At 39.5% G+C, this 20208-nt stretch overlaps 2 protein-coding genes across 7 annotated transcripts in view; both read right to left on the bottom strand.

Moving 5' to 3' along the window:
• The window catches only part of BCO2 (beta-carotene oxygenase 2), a 38603-nt gene extending 33859 nt beyond the window's left edge, over positions 1 to 4744 (bottom strand). Inside the window, exon 1 of the mRNA XM_014539691.1 lies at positions 4540 to 4744. Within this exon, the coding sequence (XP_014395177.1) occupies positions 4540 to 4730 (191 nt within the window). The 5' untranslated portion in view covers positions 4731 to 4744. The remainder of the gene's footprint in view (positions 1 to 4539) is intronic.
• An 8855-nt stretch (positions 4745 to 13599) lies between these two features.
• The window catches only part of TEX12 (testis expressed 12), a 7833-nt gene continuing 1224 nt past the window's right edge, over positions 13600 to 20208 (bottom strand). For 3 of the 6 annotated variants that reach the window (XM_005856855.2, XM_014539651.1, XM_014539659.1), the window contains 3 exons: positions 17086 to 17197; positions 16944 to 17010; positions 13600 to 14111 (listed from right to left, as the gene is read on the bottom strand). In XM_005856855.2, the coding sequence (XP_005856917.1) occupies positions 13967 to 14111; positions 16944 to 17010; positions 17086 to 17197 (324 nt within the window). In that variant the 3' untranslated portion in view covers positions 13600 to 13966. Of the gene's footprint in view, positions 14112 to 16943; positions 17011 to 17085; positions 17198 to 17956; positions 18036 to 18153; positions 19633 to 20208 lie in introns of those variants that run through there. The other 3 variants (XM_005856857.2, XM_014539679.1, XM_014539655.1) reach the window with 3 other exon arrangements.

Below are 20208 nucleotides of genomic sequence, written 5' to 3'. Positions count from 1 at the left end.
CTCTTCTTCAAGAATTTTCTAGAAACCGCCGATAAATTTAGTGAGACCCTCAAGAAATCTAGTGAGAACCTCGAGGTTATGAAAGACCAACTAGGAAATAAAGAATACTATACAGAGATCCAACAGCAGACAAGAGGATCCCAAGAATCAAGTCAAAGATTTGAAATACGAAGAAGCAAAAAATACCCAACCGGAAAAGCAAAAAGAAAAAAGAATCCAAAATGATGAAGATAGTGTAAGGAGCCTCTGGGACAACATCAAGCGTACCAACATCCGAATTATGGGGGTGCCAGAAGAAGAGAGAGAAGATATTGAAAGAGAGAAAGCAAGATATTGAAAACCTATTTGAAGAAATAATGACAGAAAATTTCCCCTACCTGGTGAAAGAAATAGACTTACAAGTCCAGGAAGCACAGAGAACCTCAAACAAAAGGAATCCAAAGAGGAGCACACCAAGACACATCATAATTAAAATGCCACGAGCGAAAGACAAAGAGAGAATCTTAAAAGCAGCAAGAGAAAGTGTGTGGGCAGAGCCATCAGTGGCAGGCAATGAGGGTGGAGAAATAGGTCAGCACAAGACCTACCAGCACTTAGACTTAGGGCTTAAGATCTTCAGCAGGAAAGCCTGGAGCTTTGAAACAGGAGAGTGAAACTGTGAGACTCGCATCTTAGAAAAGTCACTCTGGACACTGAGGAGAACATGGGGTAGAAAGAGGAGCATCCAGATCTAAAGAAACCAATGAGGAGACGAGGCAACAATTCCCGTTAGAGAAGATGGGAGCCTGAATTGAAGCAGCCTAGTTAGAAAAGCACAAATTCCAGAAACAAATCAGAGGGAATGATAGGATGTGGGCAGTGACAAAAAGAGAGGCTCCAAAAAGTCATGCCTGAATGACTGGCTGATGACACTACCTTAACTGAGAAAGGGAATATGTGAAGAGCAAGTATTGGGAAAAAGAAATAGTTTGGTTTTGAATAAGAATCTGAGCTCTTTGTAAAACATAAAAAAGGCAAAATCCATGTCTAGAGCACAAGAGATGGGAGCGAGGTGGGAGGTACATGTTTGAGAGTATGTATGTGTGGTAGGTATAGCCATAGGTGTGAGACATAATAACTACCATCTACTGAGCACTGACTACACACCAGAACTGTGCTAAGGACTTCACATCTTTTCATTTGTTTATTAGCTCTCTCTCTCTCTCTCTCTCTCTCTCTCTCTCTCACACACACACACACACACACACACACACACACACACACACACACGCACACATTAATCCTGCGAGAAACTATCTTTCTCATATTACACACATGGAAACCAAGGTTCAGAACAACAAAACCCCAGTCACAAGACTGCTAACTGTCAGAAGAAGAATCTGAACTCGATGCTGACTCCAAATCCTGGGCTTACAAGTGAACTATGAGAAGTTATTTGGCAGGAAAGGGAGTGAGGAGACAGCACGGAAGGGAAAGAAGAGATTAACAATGTATTAAGTGGCAATTTTTGTCAGCTACTAAAAGAGACTTTATACATGCCTGTCTCCTTTACTCTTCATACCCAGCCATTAAAATTGATATTAATCCCCATTTTCCATATGGGAAACCTTACTCAAGGTCATAGCACGGATAACTGGTGAAATGGGATTTGAACCCACTGCACCAAACTCCAAATAATTTAGTATTTCTACAATACCAAAGAAAGCATACAATGAGAGAAAAGAAGTGAATATTCAGTGCAGAGGATGGGATATAGCAACACTAAAGAAACAAGTGAAGTGAATTGAGCAACAACAAAAAATGATTCTAGGACATGTAACCAGCAGGTAGAGGAAATATGGGAATCCAGGGATGAGAGAATTTTAAGACAGGTGGTCAGTTAGGTCAAATGCTGTAAACAGTCCAGCTAAGGACTAAGAAGCCCATTTCATTTAATAATTAACAGGTTTTTGATAACCTTTGAGAACAGATGCTGTAGCGTGGTGGGGTTAAAAGTCAGATGTCAATGAACTGAGAAGACCTCAGAGAGCATATAACCAGCAGTGAGGGGAGGATAAAAGGTAGCTAGAGAGGAAGGTGAATAAAGAATGAGGGTGTTTTAGGATGACAGGAAACTTGTTGGCTGGGGTGTGGGGTTAGTGAAGGAGGAACAGATACAAGGGGAGGGGTGTGAACGATGCAGCAAGGTTCCAGGGGAGAGGAAGATCCTGCTCTGATTGTGAGGAGGCAGGAATACATACCTACAAATAGGTACAGACCTGGGGAATGTTGAGGGGGGGAAGAAGGAAGTTGAAGGAGCCCAAAATCTAAATAAATGCCCCTTCATTCATTATGAAGTAGGCAGTTTATCTGCTGAGAGTGAAAGGAACAGGAGGAGGCTTCTAGAAAGGAACCCTGTGGGAGACTGGAAAGAACAATGATGGCACCAAGGACTCAACAGGGCTGGAAATCACAATTGTGTCACTGAATCAATCAGCAAGGCTATGTGATTTCCTCTAGAACAGTGGTTCTCAACCTTCCTAATGCCGCGACCCTTTAATACAGTTCCTCATGTTGTGGTTACCCCCAATCATAAAGTTATTTTCGTTGATACTTCATAACTGTAATTTTGCTACTGTTATGAATCATAATGTAAATATCTGATATGCAGGATGTATTTTCATTGACCAAATTGAACATAATTAAAGCAAAGTGATTAATCACAAAAACAGTATGTAATTATATATGTGTTTTCTGATGGTCTTAGGCAACCCCTGTGAAATGGTCGTTCGACCCCCAAAGGGGTCGCGACCCACAGGTTGAGAACCGCTGCTCTAGAAGGTCTCAGCAGACCTGGGGGGTGAGTGGAGGAAACCAGTATGGGCTAACCTAGGACTGGAATTGGTCAGAGGAAATACAGCGATCACCAGGAAGTGAGGATGGTGGTGAGAGTACATTTGAAGTGACTGATTGTGAAATCTGCACCAGATAGAAGAAATTAAGGAGAGCTGATAAACTGAGAGGACAGAAAAGAGTAGAGAACTTGATGCTCCTCAACATAAGTTTAATGGGAATGGAGGAGTGTGGAGATTGGGGTGTTAAGCAGAGAGTAAACTTTCAGAGTTCAAGATTTCAAGGGCAGGGCTCTGTGCAGTAAGTTCCAGGATACAGCCTCACTATGTGGCATTGTTGTAGCGTCACAGAGAGGGACAGTCATTGCTGTGGGGATGGTAAAGGAACTGGACTTGACTATCTTCATCATGGATCTTGAAGTCATTCCAAGCAAGCTAACCTACCAGTTGGAGCATCTGCCCCCTGGTGGTCAGTGCACATCATAGCGACTGGTCAACCAGTTGACTGTCTGCCCCCTGGTTATCAGTGCATGTCATAGTGAGCAGTTGAACAGCCTTAGCATATCATTAGCATATTACACTTTGATTGGTTGTTCAGTTCTGCTGTTCGGTCTATTTGCATATTACCCTTTTATTATATAGGATATATATATATATATGCTAGAGGCCTGTCCCCTCAGCCCAGCCTGCACCCTCTCCAATCTGGGATCCCTCTCATCCTGGACTCTGGCTCCTAATCGCTCACCTGCTTGCCTGCCTGGTCGACCCTAACTGCTCCCCCTTCTGGCCTGATCACCCCTAACTGCCCCCATGCCAGCCTGGTCACCCTCAACTGCCCCTCCTGCTGGCCTGGTCACCCCTCACTAACCCTCCTGCTGGCCTGGTCGCCCACACAGCCTGCTTGTTCAGTCGTTTGGTTGTCCCTCACTAACCCCCCTGCCAGCCTGGTCATAGGCAGCCATCTTGTGAGGGCGTGAAGGTTAATTTGCATATTACCTCTTTATTATATAGGATATTTATTGAGAGCTATTTAAGTGCAGGGCACTACCCTAGATATTGGGCATATGGGGTGAACAAGAAAAAGTTTCTACCCTCATGGAACTTACTTTCTAGTGGAGAAACAAACAATAATAAACAAAAACAACACTGGTAGTGCTAAGCAAAGAATTAAAATACCTATTATGTTATAAGTTATATAATAAAAAACAGCCTTTTTAGATTGGGAAATCAGGGAAGGCTCAAAGGCCATGAAATCTGAGCTGATATCTGAATGATAAGAATCAGACTTTGGAAGAGAGATGGCCTAGCCAAAGCAAAGACCCTGAGCGAAAATAAACATGCCCGATTTGAGGAACTGAAAGAGCCAACGTGTCTGGGAGGCATTTGTGAGGGCACTTCTGAAGTGAAGACACTGCCCCTTCCTTCAGGAACTTGTGGTGAAGTAGAGCTCAGCACAGACAGTTCTGACACTTCTCTTTTGGCATAAACCTTCAGAGAACTTCAAATTCGTTATACCTACTGAGTAAAAATGTCAACATTTTAAACAGAAGTAAGTCTCCATTTCTTTTCCTATAGGCTAGTTTCCTCTTCTGGAGCCGAAGAGATTCCATGGCAATGTTAGCCTCAGAGAGGAAGCAGATATTAATGCATATTCCATAAAACAAGTTCATGCTAAGAAATCCAAACTCTTCCAAAAACCAAGGCTTACTTGTCCTTCCCAAACTCAAACTTCCCAGGTCCAATTCGAAGTAGAGAGCCATTGAGCCACTTGGGGAAATGTCCTCGGACTTGGGCGGAGATGGTCTGTGGAGTCTCCTCCACCGTGGCTATTAGGGGCGCAATACAGGGAAGACCCTCCTGCTTACAGGAAACAGCTTTTGTCTGGTGACTGTTGTCCATGTACTTCTTCAAAACTGTGAAGAGAACATCGAAAGCACAACAAATATTTACCAATCTTCTATAAACATGCCTATTTCTCCCTCCTGGTCAGGGAAATGTAAAACCAACACCAAATATAGTCTCCAAATCCCTCCCTCTCCTTCCTCATTCTCAGTTGAATTCTTTGATTCACCATTTTTTGACAATCTTTTTTGTATTCTTGTAGTACAAATCTGCTTGAGAATTAACTCAGGACTTTAATTATTATCATTTCTCATAGTTGAACAATGCTCATCTTTTCACAAGGTGGAATCTAACCCAAGATGGACTAATAGCACCCTCATTATAATGATAAAAATGACCACTATTCAATATTATCATAATTACATTGACCTCAGTACTTTATATACATCAGAATGCGATCCCAAAAAATTCATAGGGATTTATGGAGCATTTAGTAGGATCTACAATTTAATTTCTTCTATTTTGATGTACACATAAATGTACATGGCATTTTCTAGGAGAAGGGTGTCATAAACCAAACTGTGCAGTGATACCTGGTCTAAAATTACCTGAAGTTCATAAACCACAAGAAAAAATCATTAATATATAACAAAGAGCTGAAAATTGTTCCTATTATTTCATATTTACTTAGTGTTCACAAGGCAGCATTGCCTCACACAGAGGGGTGGCCAAATATATAACTAACTAGGTACTTTAAAACACAGTCCTTTATTTTATTTCATGAAACTGAAATAGTAATATAAAAATCTAAACTAGAATATACATAGAGACACTATTCCTCTGAAGTGAGATTTGCATTCTTTTAGCAAACTCTTTTGCAGTATTATATCTATTATCCCATTTCTTTCAAATCGTTCAAAAATTTAGTTTACAGAAACACCTATCAGAAAGGATATATGTACCCCTATGTTCATAGCAGCACAATTTACACTAGCTAAGATTTGGAAACAGCCTAAGTGCCCATCAGCAGATGAGTGGATTAAAAACAGTGGTACATCTACACAATGGAATACTATACTGCTGTAAAAAAGAAGGAACTCTTACCATTTGCATCAGCATGGATGGACCTAGAGAGCACTATGCTAAGTGAAATAAGCCAGTAGAAGAAAGATAAATATCACATGGTCTCACTCATTTGTGGAATATAATGAACAACATAAACTGATGAACAAAAATAGATCCAGAGACAGAGAAGCATCAAACAGACAGTCAAATCTCAGAGGGAAGGCAGGGGAAGCTGAGGGGACCGGGTAAGAGATCAACCAAAGGATTTATATGCATGCATATAAGCATAACCAATGGACACAGACCTAGGGGGGTGAGGACATGTGCTGGGGGGTGGGAGTGGCTGGGGAAAGGGCAGTGGGGGGAAAAGGAGACATATGTAATACTTTAATCAATAAAGAATTTTTAAAAATTAGTTTAAAGCACATGAAACCTGCTTTGCCATATGTAACAATTCAGTTAAACCCGACTGGTTCCTGATTTCCAAAATAAAATTTACTTTTACCCTGAATGCCCTTCCCGATAATCTATCCCTAAGGAAATTTCATCTATTGCTCAAAGCCTATTTTTAAATACCACTTTAAAAAAAAAAGCAGCATATTTTAATACTTGAGTGTGGACCCAGCCTCTGCCTGGCTCCAGAATGCTTGGGTTCAAATCTTAGCCTATCATTTTCCAAATAAATAGCCTTGAGCTAGATAATTAACCTCTCTGTGCTATTCCCTCCTTTCTAAGATGGGAATAATAATAATTCTTATTGCTCCTAAGGATACAAATAATAAATGAATTAGGTTATGTAAAGTTTTAGAAATTGTAAATATTAAAAAAAAGTTAGCTATTATTCATGTAGCTTTTTTTTTAAGCCTTACCCCAGGATGTTTCATTGATTTTTAGAGAGAGAGGAAGGAAAGGAGGGAAAGAGAGAGAGAAACATCAGTTGCCCCGACCAGGGATGGAACCCACAACCCAGGTATGTGCCCTGACTGGGAATCAAACCCACAATCTTTGGTGTACAGGGCAATGTTCCAACCAACTAAGCCAACCTGACCAGGGCTATTCATGTAACTTTTAATGATCAATCAACAAAGTGTTGGGCACTGCTGAGAGATAAAAAAGTACTAGAGCCCTGATGTAAAGGAACTCACCACCTAGTAAACAGACATACAAAGAGGTCATTTACACTGTAATCAGTGTTTTGTTTGAACACTATTTCTCAAAGTATAATCTGAGGACTATTTGAAACAGAAATATCTGGTTCTATGGCTAACATGCAGATTCATGGACTCCACTTTGGACCTAACAAATCAGAATTTCTGGGGTAGCGTAAGCGAAATAATTTCTGTGGTTTTGAGAACCACAAAATTAGAGGTATAAAGAGGATGCTTTGAAAAGTTAGAAGAAACCCTCAAGTATTTGTCTTTCTATTTTTATTAATATATGTATACTTGTCTTATTCTCCTCCTAGATTAAAATAAATTCCCTGAGGTCAGGTATTTTACTCCTAGTATTTAAGTAGAATTAAATTGAATACCCTGATAGGGCATTTGTCTGAATAGAGATTCATGAATTTAAAACATTTTATGTTTTAGAAAATATTAAATGTCTATATGTTCTGTACTCTATAGCATGCTCTTCAAACTTGCTATGGTACTTGCTATTGTGGTCAACACCTCCATGAACCCCTTTCTAAACTGTTGCCTTCCCAGACATTGCACTTTTCAAACATTCCTGTTTCCTCTTGTTTGCTTTATGCCAGCTTTATTATCACTAGCTGACACTTTGGACAAGTTACTCATCACTCTGAACCATAGGATTTTTAATGCTAAACAAGGATAATGGGGATAAATGGAAAATAATACCTCCCATTCATGTCTATAATCATAACCAAATATAATGACAGTCCTAATTTTCAAATGTTAATTCCCTTCATTAGCTCCTCTTCCCCTTATCACCCCATTAATGTATTCCTAAGGTCTGATCTTGGACCTTTACTCTTTAATCTCACCAGTCTTCCTTGGAAGTCTCATCTAGACCCTTAATTTTACCAATTACTTTTTGCAAGTGGCCCAACATGTCAAAAGAGAATTCTTCACTTTCCTCCTACCAAATCAATTTCCCATCTGCTAAATCACCTAGCTGCAAACTCTCTGTGGGCCTTGGATTCCTTTTCACATTCACTAAGTGGTTAAATTCTGCTGACTATAACCACATAGGGCTAAAAAGAGGATGCTAAGGGGATGATATAGGGTAGTCAGTATAAATTACTAGGGTTCAGAAGTTTGCAAGGTGCATGAAGCAAATCTTTCACAAAAATTTTTACCAGTCCACCCATCATGGGCAACCTCACACATTTTTCTTCTGGCTTGAACCTGTCTTCATAAGCACTGATGCTTCAACTCTTCTTGCCTATCAGTCACTTCCTTTCTCTACTGTCCTAATTTAGGACCTCACACCTGTTAGGTGGATATTATCACAGCCTCCTACTTGAAAGGAGAAACTAGATAAGGAAGCTATCTTCTAAACCAGAGCTTCCTAGTGTGGGCCTTTTGATCCCTTTAGACCAGTGGTTCTCAACCTTCTGGCCTTTTAAATACAGTTCCTCATGTTGTGACCCAACCACAAAATTATTTTCATTGCTACTTCATAACTGTAATGTTGCTACTGTCATGAATCGTAATGTAAATATCTGATATGCAGGATGGTCTTAGGCGACCCCTGTGAAAGGATCGTTCAACTGCCAAAGGGGTCGCGACCCACAGGTTGAGAACCGCTGCTTTAGCCATTGGGATGGCCCAAGTCCCCAGGCCAGTAGCCTCCTGCTCTAAGCAGTTCCCATCCAATTTACACTAGTGTGAGGAAAATTTTATCATTTTCTGTGTGCTGTGATATGTTGGGAAGCACTGCTACTTAAATTAATCTTCCGAAATAGATTTTATTATAACACATATTGCTCCATAAAACTTTCACAAATGACTCCTCTACCAAGTAAAGTCTAAACTGTGATGAAGGCACTGTATAGTCTCACAGCAACCTACCTGTCCAGTTCTGCCTCTCACTAATGCCTTCCACCCCAGCCAATCTGGACCATTCCCCATTCTCTTCTCATCATAACTGTACCCTTCTCTTCACCTAGGGTATTTCCCATATCCTTCAGGTGAAATTCACTTGCCTTACTCATCCTTCATGATCCAGTGCCCATGTCACCTGTTTTATAAACACAACATTCTTATTTCCTATAGCAAGAACTGATTCTCCTTAGTCTGACCTCACATCCCATCTGTTTTAGCTCTTATGGCACCTATTGTATCCTGTTCTGTGCAATAAAGATGAACATACTTTATAACCTCTACTACCAGTACTCCTTGAGTATAGGGCAGGGGTGGGCAACCTTTTTGTGAGTGCATGCCAAAACCAGCAAAATCGCTGACTCAAAATTCTTCTGCGTGCCAACCCTAATTTTTTGAGAACATGTTACGCCTACTTGATATCACTTAAGGTGTACGTATGTGAAGAACCTTGAAGAAATAAAATTCATTCGAGTGACAAAAACACAGTATATGATGATGAAAAATACATTTATTTTTTAATGTATACATGGACACTGATAGTCCGACAGAAAACTTTCTGACTCTGTTTGATATTGTCAGTGGGACTTTTGCTGCTGCATCACTGATGACAGAGATTTTATATCAGGTTTATATTTCGTGACCTTCAGAGATATGCACGAGCTACTACTTTCATCCGTCAGGCTACTCCTATTACAAGACTTAACAAACTTCATCACTGAGAACAAAGATTCACAAGCGTATGTGGACGAAAACATGGAGAGCAATGCTGTTGCAAAGTTTTTGAAACAGAAAAAAATTTCTGGAATGGCATTCCAAGTCCTCAATAGTTCGTTTTCAACACTTCTCTCTGGTACTCCTGTCTCTAATCGCTTTTTTTCAATGTTTTCCAAGTCAACTCTAAGGTCAATAAATTTCTGCTTCCAAATTGAGCTACTCTGAAATTCAATCAACTGCATTTCAAAGTCAGCCATGTCTATCCATGAAAACATTTGTTAAGTTTAGTTCCTCCAGTTTCATGCTGTTTGGAAACCTCATGAATTTTGCTGTCTCTTCCAGTTTTCTGAATTTCACAAATCTTGAGAAGAACTGCTCAATAGTTGACTCGATGATGTTTAAAAACAGCTTTTGAAGGCTTTGACAGTCTGTTCTGTCATCTTTTGGGAGGTCTTTGATGTGCCTCTTGAGGTTTGGGAAATATCTAAATCTCTCACCATCCACATTCTTCTTAAAGACTTCCAGTTTTCTTTTCAAGAGCCTTTATGTAACCAAACATAACATCAAGTGTCTTGCCAGTTCCTTGTAATTTAACATTTAAGTCATTCAAATGTTCACAAAAATTGTAAATGGAAAATTATAATAGAGGGTTTCGCGTGCCAGCGAAAGTTACTGGCGTGCCATGTTTGGCACGCGTGCCAGGGGTTGCCCACCCCAGTATAGGGTCTTGGTTTTGCCTTCACCCCTGTACCTAATACTTTGCCTTGCATTGAATTATTGAATTAAATAATTTTAAAATGTATAGTGCACATCAGTAATATTTCTCATAGCTCCATATCAGCCAATTTCAAGAAATAAAAGCATGTAACAATAGTAGCTATAATAGAAAGCTAGAAAAACAATAACAAAGGTTTTAAGGGATTCCCCAGAATGCAAATAAAAGAACAAAACATTTACATTAGAGGATATAGCAGTGATTTTCAATTGAGAAAGGTCTAAATAGTGAATAGTCTTCCTATTACAGATTCAAGAGAAGCCTGAAACCCTGAATCCTGTCACTATATGTCATATAAAACATACAAATGGAAAGGCTGTTTCCCTGACAAGTAAACAAATCCTGACTCTGTCTTAACTCCCAGCTCTGCACTTGCTGCCTGTATCTGCTCCAAAAAGAGTGGAAAAATTTAGAAGCTGCCAGTATTCTTCAGAAAAGGCACAGAATCCTACATTCCTGCTGGAAGGAAGAGGAGGGGGTGGTAAATCTCCTACCTGGGTTCCAATGTACTATCACAGATCTGAAACCCACTGCAATGGAAGATTGCTGACGAAACGGAGAAAGAGTTGAAAAAATATTTTTATATTGTTAAGTAGCAGCAGATCCTGTGTTTTCCAAATCCTCTCACTCATTAGCAGTGTGGCAAAATACACTTCCTGGACTGTCCCTGGCTCACTGACAGAATAGGAGGGAAAGTTGGGGGGAGGGGACAGAGGCAAGGCTTCAAAACACAGGCAATCTCTCTTACGCTCAATTCCAAGACAAGTATCCCAACAACCTATCTATACTAAGCAGCTGTTTGAAATACTGGTCTCCCTCCCTAACTCTCCTTTTCAAATCTGTCCTCGAACTATAATTAAGCAGTTGATCCAGGAATGGATTTCATTAAGCCACTCCTCTCTGAAAGATTCAAATCTCCTCTTTCCTTACAGAATAAAGTCCAAATGTAATCTGTCAACAAGGGACTCTACAATCTGGCCACAACCTACCTTTAATCCTTTGTCTCTCTGCCTTTCTAGCATTTCATTCTTCCTTTTCTTTTGTATTCAATTTACAAAGCATTTTCTCATGATCTAGTATAAATAAAGCCCTGTGAAGGTATGTCCTTTTAAAAAGTTATAACCATACATAATTTTGTTAATTTGACAAACATTTTTGAGCACCAATGTATCAAATACTGTGCTACAAATTGAGGATACCAAGAAACAAAATTTAATCCCTACTCTCTAGCAGTTTATTCTACTTTATTCTCCTTTGTAAATTCTCAGTCCAATAAAATAACTCTAAATATACCACATTTTTGTTCTTCTGGGCCTTTGAACAAACTTTTCCCTGCCTGAAATATCCTCCTTCTTTTCCTTTACAAAAACCCATTTCAAAACCTACCCCTCTGACCCTCTTGCTCCCACTAGGAGTTACTACCACTGCCACAGAGATACTTTTAGCTTTTACATATCATGTTTTCCCAGCAAAGGTATGTAAGTGTATTTCAAGAAAGGAGTGGTTAAAATTGTCAGAAGGGAGAAAAAAAAGTATCTTAAACTATTCTGTATTTCCCACAGTGCCTAGCACAATATGATGCACAAAGATATTCAATATATATTTTGGCTTATAATCAGTGAAAAGTATAAACTTGCAAAATTTTATTGAAATATTAGAAGTGTAAATTAAAGGGCAATGGTATGCCTACAATAGCATATCTCCAGAGGTGAGATAATTATTCTTGTTTATGTGGATGGTACCAAAGGCATCAAAATTTGATTAAAAAAAAAAAAGCCTTAATTAGGCATTCAGGAACTTTTGCCTTTTGTTCTGACCAGTAAACACATTTTTTCACTAAAAACCAGTTCAGTCTTTTTTTTCCCCAGTTTTATTTTTTTTAATGTTTTTTTCTTTATTAGGGTATTCCATATGTGTCCTTACAGTTTCAGTCTTAATCATACCAAATAATCAAATCAATAATCTGAACCTGCACAGGGAAGAATCAGATGCTGAACAATGGTAACACCGTCAAGATATAACAAGTATATTATGAAATCTGTTCTGAAACATTCTGTTAGCCTTGGCTTTCACATTAATAATAAATGCTTAGGAAAGAAATAACTCAAGACTTCTAATGATGGGCCAGTATAGTCATCTTTGTATTTAGAACATTCACGAACTCTATAAGGTAACAGAATAACTCAAAATCCAGGTGATAAGGCATATCAATTCAAATATAGTCTTCTGGCTGCATTTAATATTTAAAAATCCCATTTCTATTACTTCATTGACCTCCATTAGTGTACCCCTATAGAAACCTAATAATTTTCCACTTCATAAGAAACAATATTTTTAGAAAATGTTCTTACTGTTTTTAATCCTTCCTTGTATGAGTATTTATGCTATATGGTAAGTATATACCTTCAAATAGTCATTTCATGAAATGAGATTTTATTTTAACATTTAAAAGGCAGCAAGGTAAAAATGCTAACCACCTAAAAAATATCAAGTTCCTTGTGGTATTGTTTATAAATATGTCCAAATTTGTGATTGCTTATATCAGCAAAATATATATACAATAGATTAAATTATCTATATGTTAAAATGTATGCTATGATTTCTAAAAATCTGATTAATATAGTCATGACATATAATTATATAACATATTAGGAATTTGTAATAAAATCATAGCAGTACCTTCCAATAAAGGGAGAAATTTTTTTAGCTAGATAAGTATTAGAGATCTGCTAGTCCAAATTCAATTTCTGAATTATAATAGGATTGAAATGACTCAACAATCACCTTGTTGTTTACCCAATCTCTTTACATTTGGATCACTAATTTTATCCCATACCACACAACTGCTAATGCTTCTACTGAGTACAATTCATCAGTATGGTTGTATAAAAAAAGCCAACTCGCCCTAACCGGTTTGGCTCAGTGGATAGAGTGTCAGCCTGCGGACTCAAGGGTCCCAGGTTCGATTCCGGTCAAGGGCATGTACCTTGGTTGCGGGCACATCCCCAGTAGGGAGTGTGCAGGAGGCAGCTGATTGATGTTTCTAACTCTCTATCCCTCTCCCTTCCTTTTTAAAAAAGCCAACTCATATAAGGTCTGGTTATTTCTGGTTTTTATTTTAGCACAAGAAAATAATTTTAAACAAAATACTTTTATTAATCATGTATAATAACTAATAGTGAAATAATCAAATTATTATATTAAATAGCAAGAGCACATATAGTTTTCTACATATTGAGAAACTGAACAAATCACATTTAGGTTTTAATTTTTTTATAATACTAACTATGAAAAACATTTTAAAACTATCTCCAATGCTATCTTCTACTTAAATAAAATATTCCCCAAAAAAGTACAATATTGTTAAACATTATCAAATTAACTCATTGCATCCTCTTTTAGAAGTTGAAGACTATGAGTTTTTTTAAAAAAGAATCAATAATAATTTAAATAATTTACACTTTTATAAACTACACCAAAGAGTTGACCCTCAAAAGAAAAGGTATTAATATCCAGTTTAAAGCTCCCTTTAAGTCTAGAAAAGAAATTCAAGGTGTTTCCCCTTCTATGTTTAAGGTATACATTTTCTAGAGCTTTCAGAGCATAAATGTCATTCTTTCCTTACAACAATAATGGGTTTAAATTATCAGCTTATTTTAAGTACACAACTTTTAACTGTGTAGTGTATTTGCAATAACTGTAAATCTCTGTCTCAGGAGCTCTCTTTTTTGTACTAGAAAGTTTTCAATAGTATTGGCTTCTTTGAAGAGTCCTTCTATCTCGTCGATATAAGAAGCATCTACTGCTGCTCTCTCACTAATGGGGAAAAAAGGTTAATGTTAGACTAAATAGTTATAACATCAAAAACACTATCATAGTAATGTTCTCTTTTATGCTATATTTTTTAGCTATTTCATTTAAATAGCTTTGAACATCAGAAAGGTTCAGTAATTTACAAACACTTTGATACAAGTTACATTAGTCTCACAAATATTTTTGACTACTCAAATTCTCCTGACACAGCAGAATGTGTACGTTATACATTATAATTCTAATATCAAACTATATGCAGTCATGCTTCACTTAATGACAGGGATATGTTTGCAGAAATGTGTCTTCAGGTGATTTGATCATGTGTGAACATTACAGAGTACACTTATACAAACCTAGACAATAGATGGCCTAGTACACACCTAGGCTATGCAGTATATTCTATTGCTCCTACTCTACAAGCCTGTACAGCATATTACTGTACTGAATACTATAGGGAATTGTAACACAAAGGTAAGCATTTATCTAAACATTAAAAAGGTAAATATACCATATAAAATATTTTAAAATGGTACACCTGTATAGAGCACTTACCATGAACGGAGTTTACAGAACTGAAAGTTGCTCTCGTGCGTGGTGGTGAGTGAATGTGAGGCCTAGGGCATTCACTACTATAGGCTTTATAAACACTGTCCCACAAGCCCTCCCCACTACTGATCAGAAACAGAGCAAGGAAGCTGCCAGTGCTACTCCATGAACAGGAATGTGGGCTGGATTGACTGAAATTATCAAGGAGAAACTGGCTTGGCAAGGTGTAAATCACCATAATAGTGACTACCAGGAGGGACTGAAAGGTGGCCTGGGGGTCAGCAGGAATAAAAAATCGAGATGGAATGATACAGGAGCACAGGGGGTAGTCATGGCAACTGCATGTTGGAGTAGTGGTCATATTAAGGAACTTTGTGATACTCTTTTTAAAAGAGCATGTTTAATATGGAGAGGATATAGAACTAAGGACTCAATATTTTCAGTTCCATTGATTTCTTCTGACATAAAGGACTCTCTTTGGCATTGAATTGATGGAAGACAAAGTTTATCTATGTTTACATCATTATAACCTGAAAATATTCCCAAAGTACAGGGATAGGCTGCCTCCATACTGCCACAGAAAACTTTCACTAAAGTGACAGTGGCACTTAATATTTAAGATGGCTCCCACAGAACTGTGTCATTTTACAGGATCTTAGGTTTCCAACAAAGAATTTATAGCAAAGTACTCTGAAGACTATCAACCTACATCTGGGAGGACTATAGCACCCTCTGAATATGTAGCGCTGGAACAGGGGGAACAGGCTCCTCTGTGCTGAATCAGGCCAGTGCCTGACTGATTGGGATGTAATCTGTGCACTCAAAATTGAGGTTCCATGGCCCTGGCCTGGTAGCTCAGCTGGTTAGATCATACACCAAGGTTATGGGTTTGATCCCCAGTCAGGGCACATACAAGAATCACCAATGAATACATAACTAAGTGGAACAGCAAATCGATGTTTCTCTCAAGGTTATGCTTGCTCTCTCTCTCTCTCTCTCTCTCTCTCTCTCCCTCTCTCTCTCTCTCTATCTCTCTCCACATAATTAATCAATAAAAAATGATTGAATCATTTTTTTAATTGAGGTTCTGTCAGTGACAGGGAATCTATTGCCAAGCCCCACAGATACTGGGCCCATCTGAGGAAAAATATTCCCTCCTGAGCCACATATCCTTTCATTTCTTACAGGAAATTCTGCTCCATTAGAATTTTATGGGACCATTGTCGTACTTATGATCTATTGTTGGTACATATGGTACATGATTACACATTATTTTAACAGCCACACAACCATTATTTAAATACAATGACTGTCCAGTAGTTTTTAAAAAAACACCTTACAGCCTTGGCTGGTGTGGCTCAGTTGGTTGGGCACCATCCCATGCAGTGAAGGGTTGCCAGTTCTATTCCCAGTCAGGGCACATGCCCAGGGTTTCGGGCTTGATCCCTGGTAGGAGTCATACAGGAGGCAGTTGATCGATGTTTTGCTCTCACATAGACATTCCCCTCTCTCTCTCTCCCTCTCCTTTCCTCGCTTTCTAAAAAATCTTTTAAAAATGAATAAATACATAAATAAAAAAATACCTTATAAAACATGATAATCTCAGATCAATAAAATATTAAAATTCATCCTTCAAATACATATGGATATTTAAATATTTCATAAATATATTTATCTTTAATATCACTCCATTTTTATCATTAATTTCACCAAATGGTAGTTTTCTCAAAGAGGTTTTATCATAAAATTTTAAATGTTATATCATTTAATTAGAAACCAAAATATATCCAGCCTAGTATTCGTAGTGGTAATAGCAAAACAGGATACTTAGTGAAAAAGTTAGGCTCCTGCCAGTGTCCTCAGTGGTTAGAGTGTCAGCCCATGCACTGAAGGGTCTCAGGGTTTGATTCCTGGTCAGTGCACGTACCTGGGTTGCAGGTTAGATCCCCCAGCCTGTCAGGGCGTATGCGGGAAGCAACCAATCCATGTATCTCTCTCACATCAATGTTTCTTTTTTCTCACTTATTTCTCTCCCCTCTCTCCCTCTCTTCCACTCTCTCTAAAAATCAATGGAAAAAATACCCCTGGGTGAGAACTAACGACAACAAAAAAGTTGGGGTTATTCTTTGAAAATAACGAACTAAATTATTATAAGAAATTGAGGTCGAATTTAAAAATTCCAAAATTATAATAACTGGATAGGTTCTGTAGTCACTGAACATAAAGTTCCCATATGGAATTTCCTGAAGAAAACTTCTAAGATAAAGACTCAAAAATATAAGTACTTACCTTAAAATCTTTGCATATGTAGACAACATTAGATTAATTTCCTTGCTCATATCTATTAAAAAAAACACTGAGTTATGAAATATAGCAAACCTTCTGTATTATAAAAATAAGTATATAGAAATATAAGCATTTTATACAACACCATTCAAATCTTTCTCCAGGGATTCATCTTTATCAAATAGTCCAGAGCTTTCAGAGAAAGAGGAATCTGATTTTCCAAGAGAGGACAGTTGTGGACTATCTGGCATTTGAGGCTAATACAAGAAAGTAAAAGAAAATAGGTAAAAAGTTAACAGGATCCTTAGGATATATACATTCTATTTTTTAAAGCAAATAAAACACCTTTCATAAAAAAAGGAAACATGCTAGAAACTATATGCTATTGTCATTTGCTAATTATATTTGAAACTAAATGCTAATTAGTTTGAAATTTTATTACCAAGGAAACTTTTAGTCCCAACAAGCACCTGGTTCAATATACTAAATTTTATTTTTACTTTTTTGAATATGTTATTAACCCCCTGATGAAAAAGTTTCCTGTACCTTGAACCAGTAGATTTTTCCATAGCTATATAGCAAACTTTCCATTTAGACAATAGCCAAATGCTTGAAAATTTTTGCAAGATAACAATGTCCCAAATGCAAACATCAATTGGTGGAAACAGTAGTGAAGAAAGGCAGAATAGTGTTCTAATTTTAAAAGATCAGCAACTCCAGTACTCCTACTTATTATAGCAAAATAAGTATTTGAAGTCCTAGATATCATAAAGATATGAACCCACTTGTGTCTCTAGACACAAATTACCACGAAGAAATATCCCGATAGTTTCTTGGAGGTTTTCCCATAAACTTAGTAAAAAAGCAGCTGGAGTCAATATAGTTCCTGCTGGGACAATCCCAGCTCTGGGAATATGAAAACTTAAATTCCATTTATCAACAGAACTTTCTTAAATGGAAGATATTTGAGAAGTATATAAAATGAAGTATTAAGGCTCTGGGAGCATAGAGATTACCTCCAACTCTCTTGGTCTCTTGCAATTTCTAGTATCAGGTTTTACAAGGTGATTTGCCATCATAACCTGGAGGCAAGAGCTGCAAAATTTTGAGCAACGCCAAACTTAAGTACAAACTCCAAGCTACACACACAGATCTCTTGAATCTTCCCACCCACTGCCACTGTTCATTTAGGCTCTCATTACCAGTCACTTACCTAAACTTCACAATCTCTCCTTTCTCTAAGTCATCCTACCAACTGCTGTTTGGGCAGTCTTTCAAAACTGATTACCATACTCCCTGAACTTTCAAAATGGTAATTACTGCATTCCCTTATCTCAAAAACTTGTCCTTGCATACTCATTGCTCCAGAATAAGTTCAAATTCCATCCAAAGTCCTACATCACCTGGGGCTAACCTACCATTCCCCTGATTTTCGTCCACTCCCTCTGTATACAGTCAGCCAAACTGGTGTCTGGCACTTCCGCCTCGTTTCCGGATTCATCTAAGATGCTTCTACCTTCACAATGTCTCAGTGTTCAAGCAGATATCATTGCTCATCTGAGTCTATCTCATCTCTGACAGACATGAAAACAGGGGCGAAGACAGCCGACCAACCTCACCAGGTAAAACTGGGACTGGACCAGATCTCTTCTAGCCTGAGGTCACTTCCACGGTCTTCTTCTGCTTCCATAGAGCATCAAATTTTACCTCTAAGTGACTTTTCTACTAGTTCTTAAGATAATTTCTCTATGAATCCGAAAGATTATGTCGACTAAAGAAAAACTGTTGAAGCCTAGAATGGTATAGTCCCTACATCTCAAGTTATCAATGTACAGCATTTAGCTTGATTTCGAGAAAGTATGCTGACGTGGATAACTGTAATCGGCTTGACTAGTCACATATAATCTTCATTTATATAAGCCAGCAACAACTAGTAATAAATATGTCTGTTCAGTGAATTCCCTATAATGCTGCCGCCTTCCTGCCAGCCTCCAGTTAACAGGCCTCGGCGCCACCACAGCAACACGTAGAAAATACCACCGGGCCCCGCTTCCTGCCAGCTTCCGGCTAACAGGCCTCGGCGCCACCTCAGCAACACGCAGAAAATACCACCGGGGCACCGCTTCCTGCCAGCTTCCGGTCAACAGGCCTCGGTGCCACCTCAGTAACACGTAGAAAATACCACCGGGCCTCGGTTCCTGCCAGCTTCCGGCCAACAGGCCTCGGCGCCACCTCAGCAACACGCAGAAAATACCACCGGGCCCCGCTTCCTGCCAGCTTCCGGCTAACAGGCCTCGGCGCCACCTCAGCAACACGCAGAAAATACCACCGGGCCCCGCTTCCTGCCAGCTTCCAGCTAACAGGCCTCGGCGCCACCACAATAACACGCAGAAAATACCACCGGGCCCCGCTTCCTGCCAGCTTCCGGTCAACAGGCCTCGGTGCCACCTCAGTAACACGCAGAAAATACCACCGGGCCCCGCTTCCTACCAGCTTCCGGTTCCTGCCAGCCTCGCCTCAGCGCCATCTCAGCAACATGCAAAAAATCCCACCGGGGGAAAAAAAAATACCACCGGGGCACCGCTTCCTACCAGCTTCCGGCTAACAGGCCACGGCGTCACCACAATAACACGCAGAAAATACCACCGGGCACCGCTTCCTGCCAGCCTCCAGTCAAAAGGCCTCGGCGCCACCTCAGCAACACATAGAAAATACCACCGGCCCCGCTTCCTGCCAGCCTCCGGTCAAAAGGCCTCGGCGCCACCTCAGCAACACATAGAAAATACCACCGGGCCCCGCAGGCTCCGCCCGAGAGTCTGAGGTCTCCCAGAAGCCCACTGACAGTGGTTCTCTTCCTCCTTCCCCTTTATCCTCCCTTTCCTCTTCCACCTCTTCTCTCCTCCCTCAGAGTAACTGCACGTGCACGCTTGTCAACTGAAAACGTTTACAACTAAGTAATTCTCTGTCTGGAGAAAATAAATGTCCTGTCACCACACAGGGAGGGCCTTGGCGGAATCCAGGCCGGGCCGAGGCTGGGCCTGAGCCCAGCTGTGCAGCCTAAGGCCGCCTCACACGCCCTGTCTTCCTGGCCTCCTCTTCTCCTCAGGCCGCCTCTCGGCCTCCTGCTTCCTCACTTCCCACCCCTCTCCCCTCCCTCCTGGCGAGGCCGCCGCCACCGGAGACCCCCGGGAGGCCCGCACCCTCTCCCTGCCCTCCCACAAGCACAGGCCGCCATCCCGCCAGCCCCGCCCAAACCAGTCCACCGGGT

The sequence above is a fragment of the Myotis brandtii genome, unplaced genomic scaffold, assembly GCF_000412655.1.
Source record: "Myotis brandtii unplaced genomic scaffold, ASM41265v1 scaffold105, whole genome shotgun sequence".
Taxonomy (NCBI): domain Eukaryota; kingdom Metazoa; phylum Chordata; class Mammalia; order Chiroptera; family Vespertilionidae; genus Myotis; species Myotis brandtii.
The sequence above is the reverse complement of the archived record's forward strand: the minus strand, read 5'-3'. Positions and strand labels throughout refer to the sequence as shown.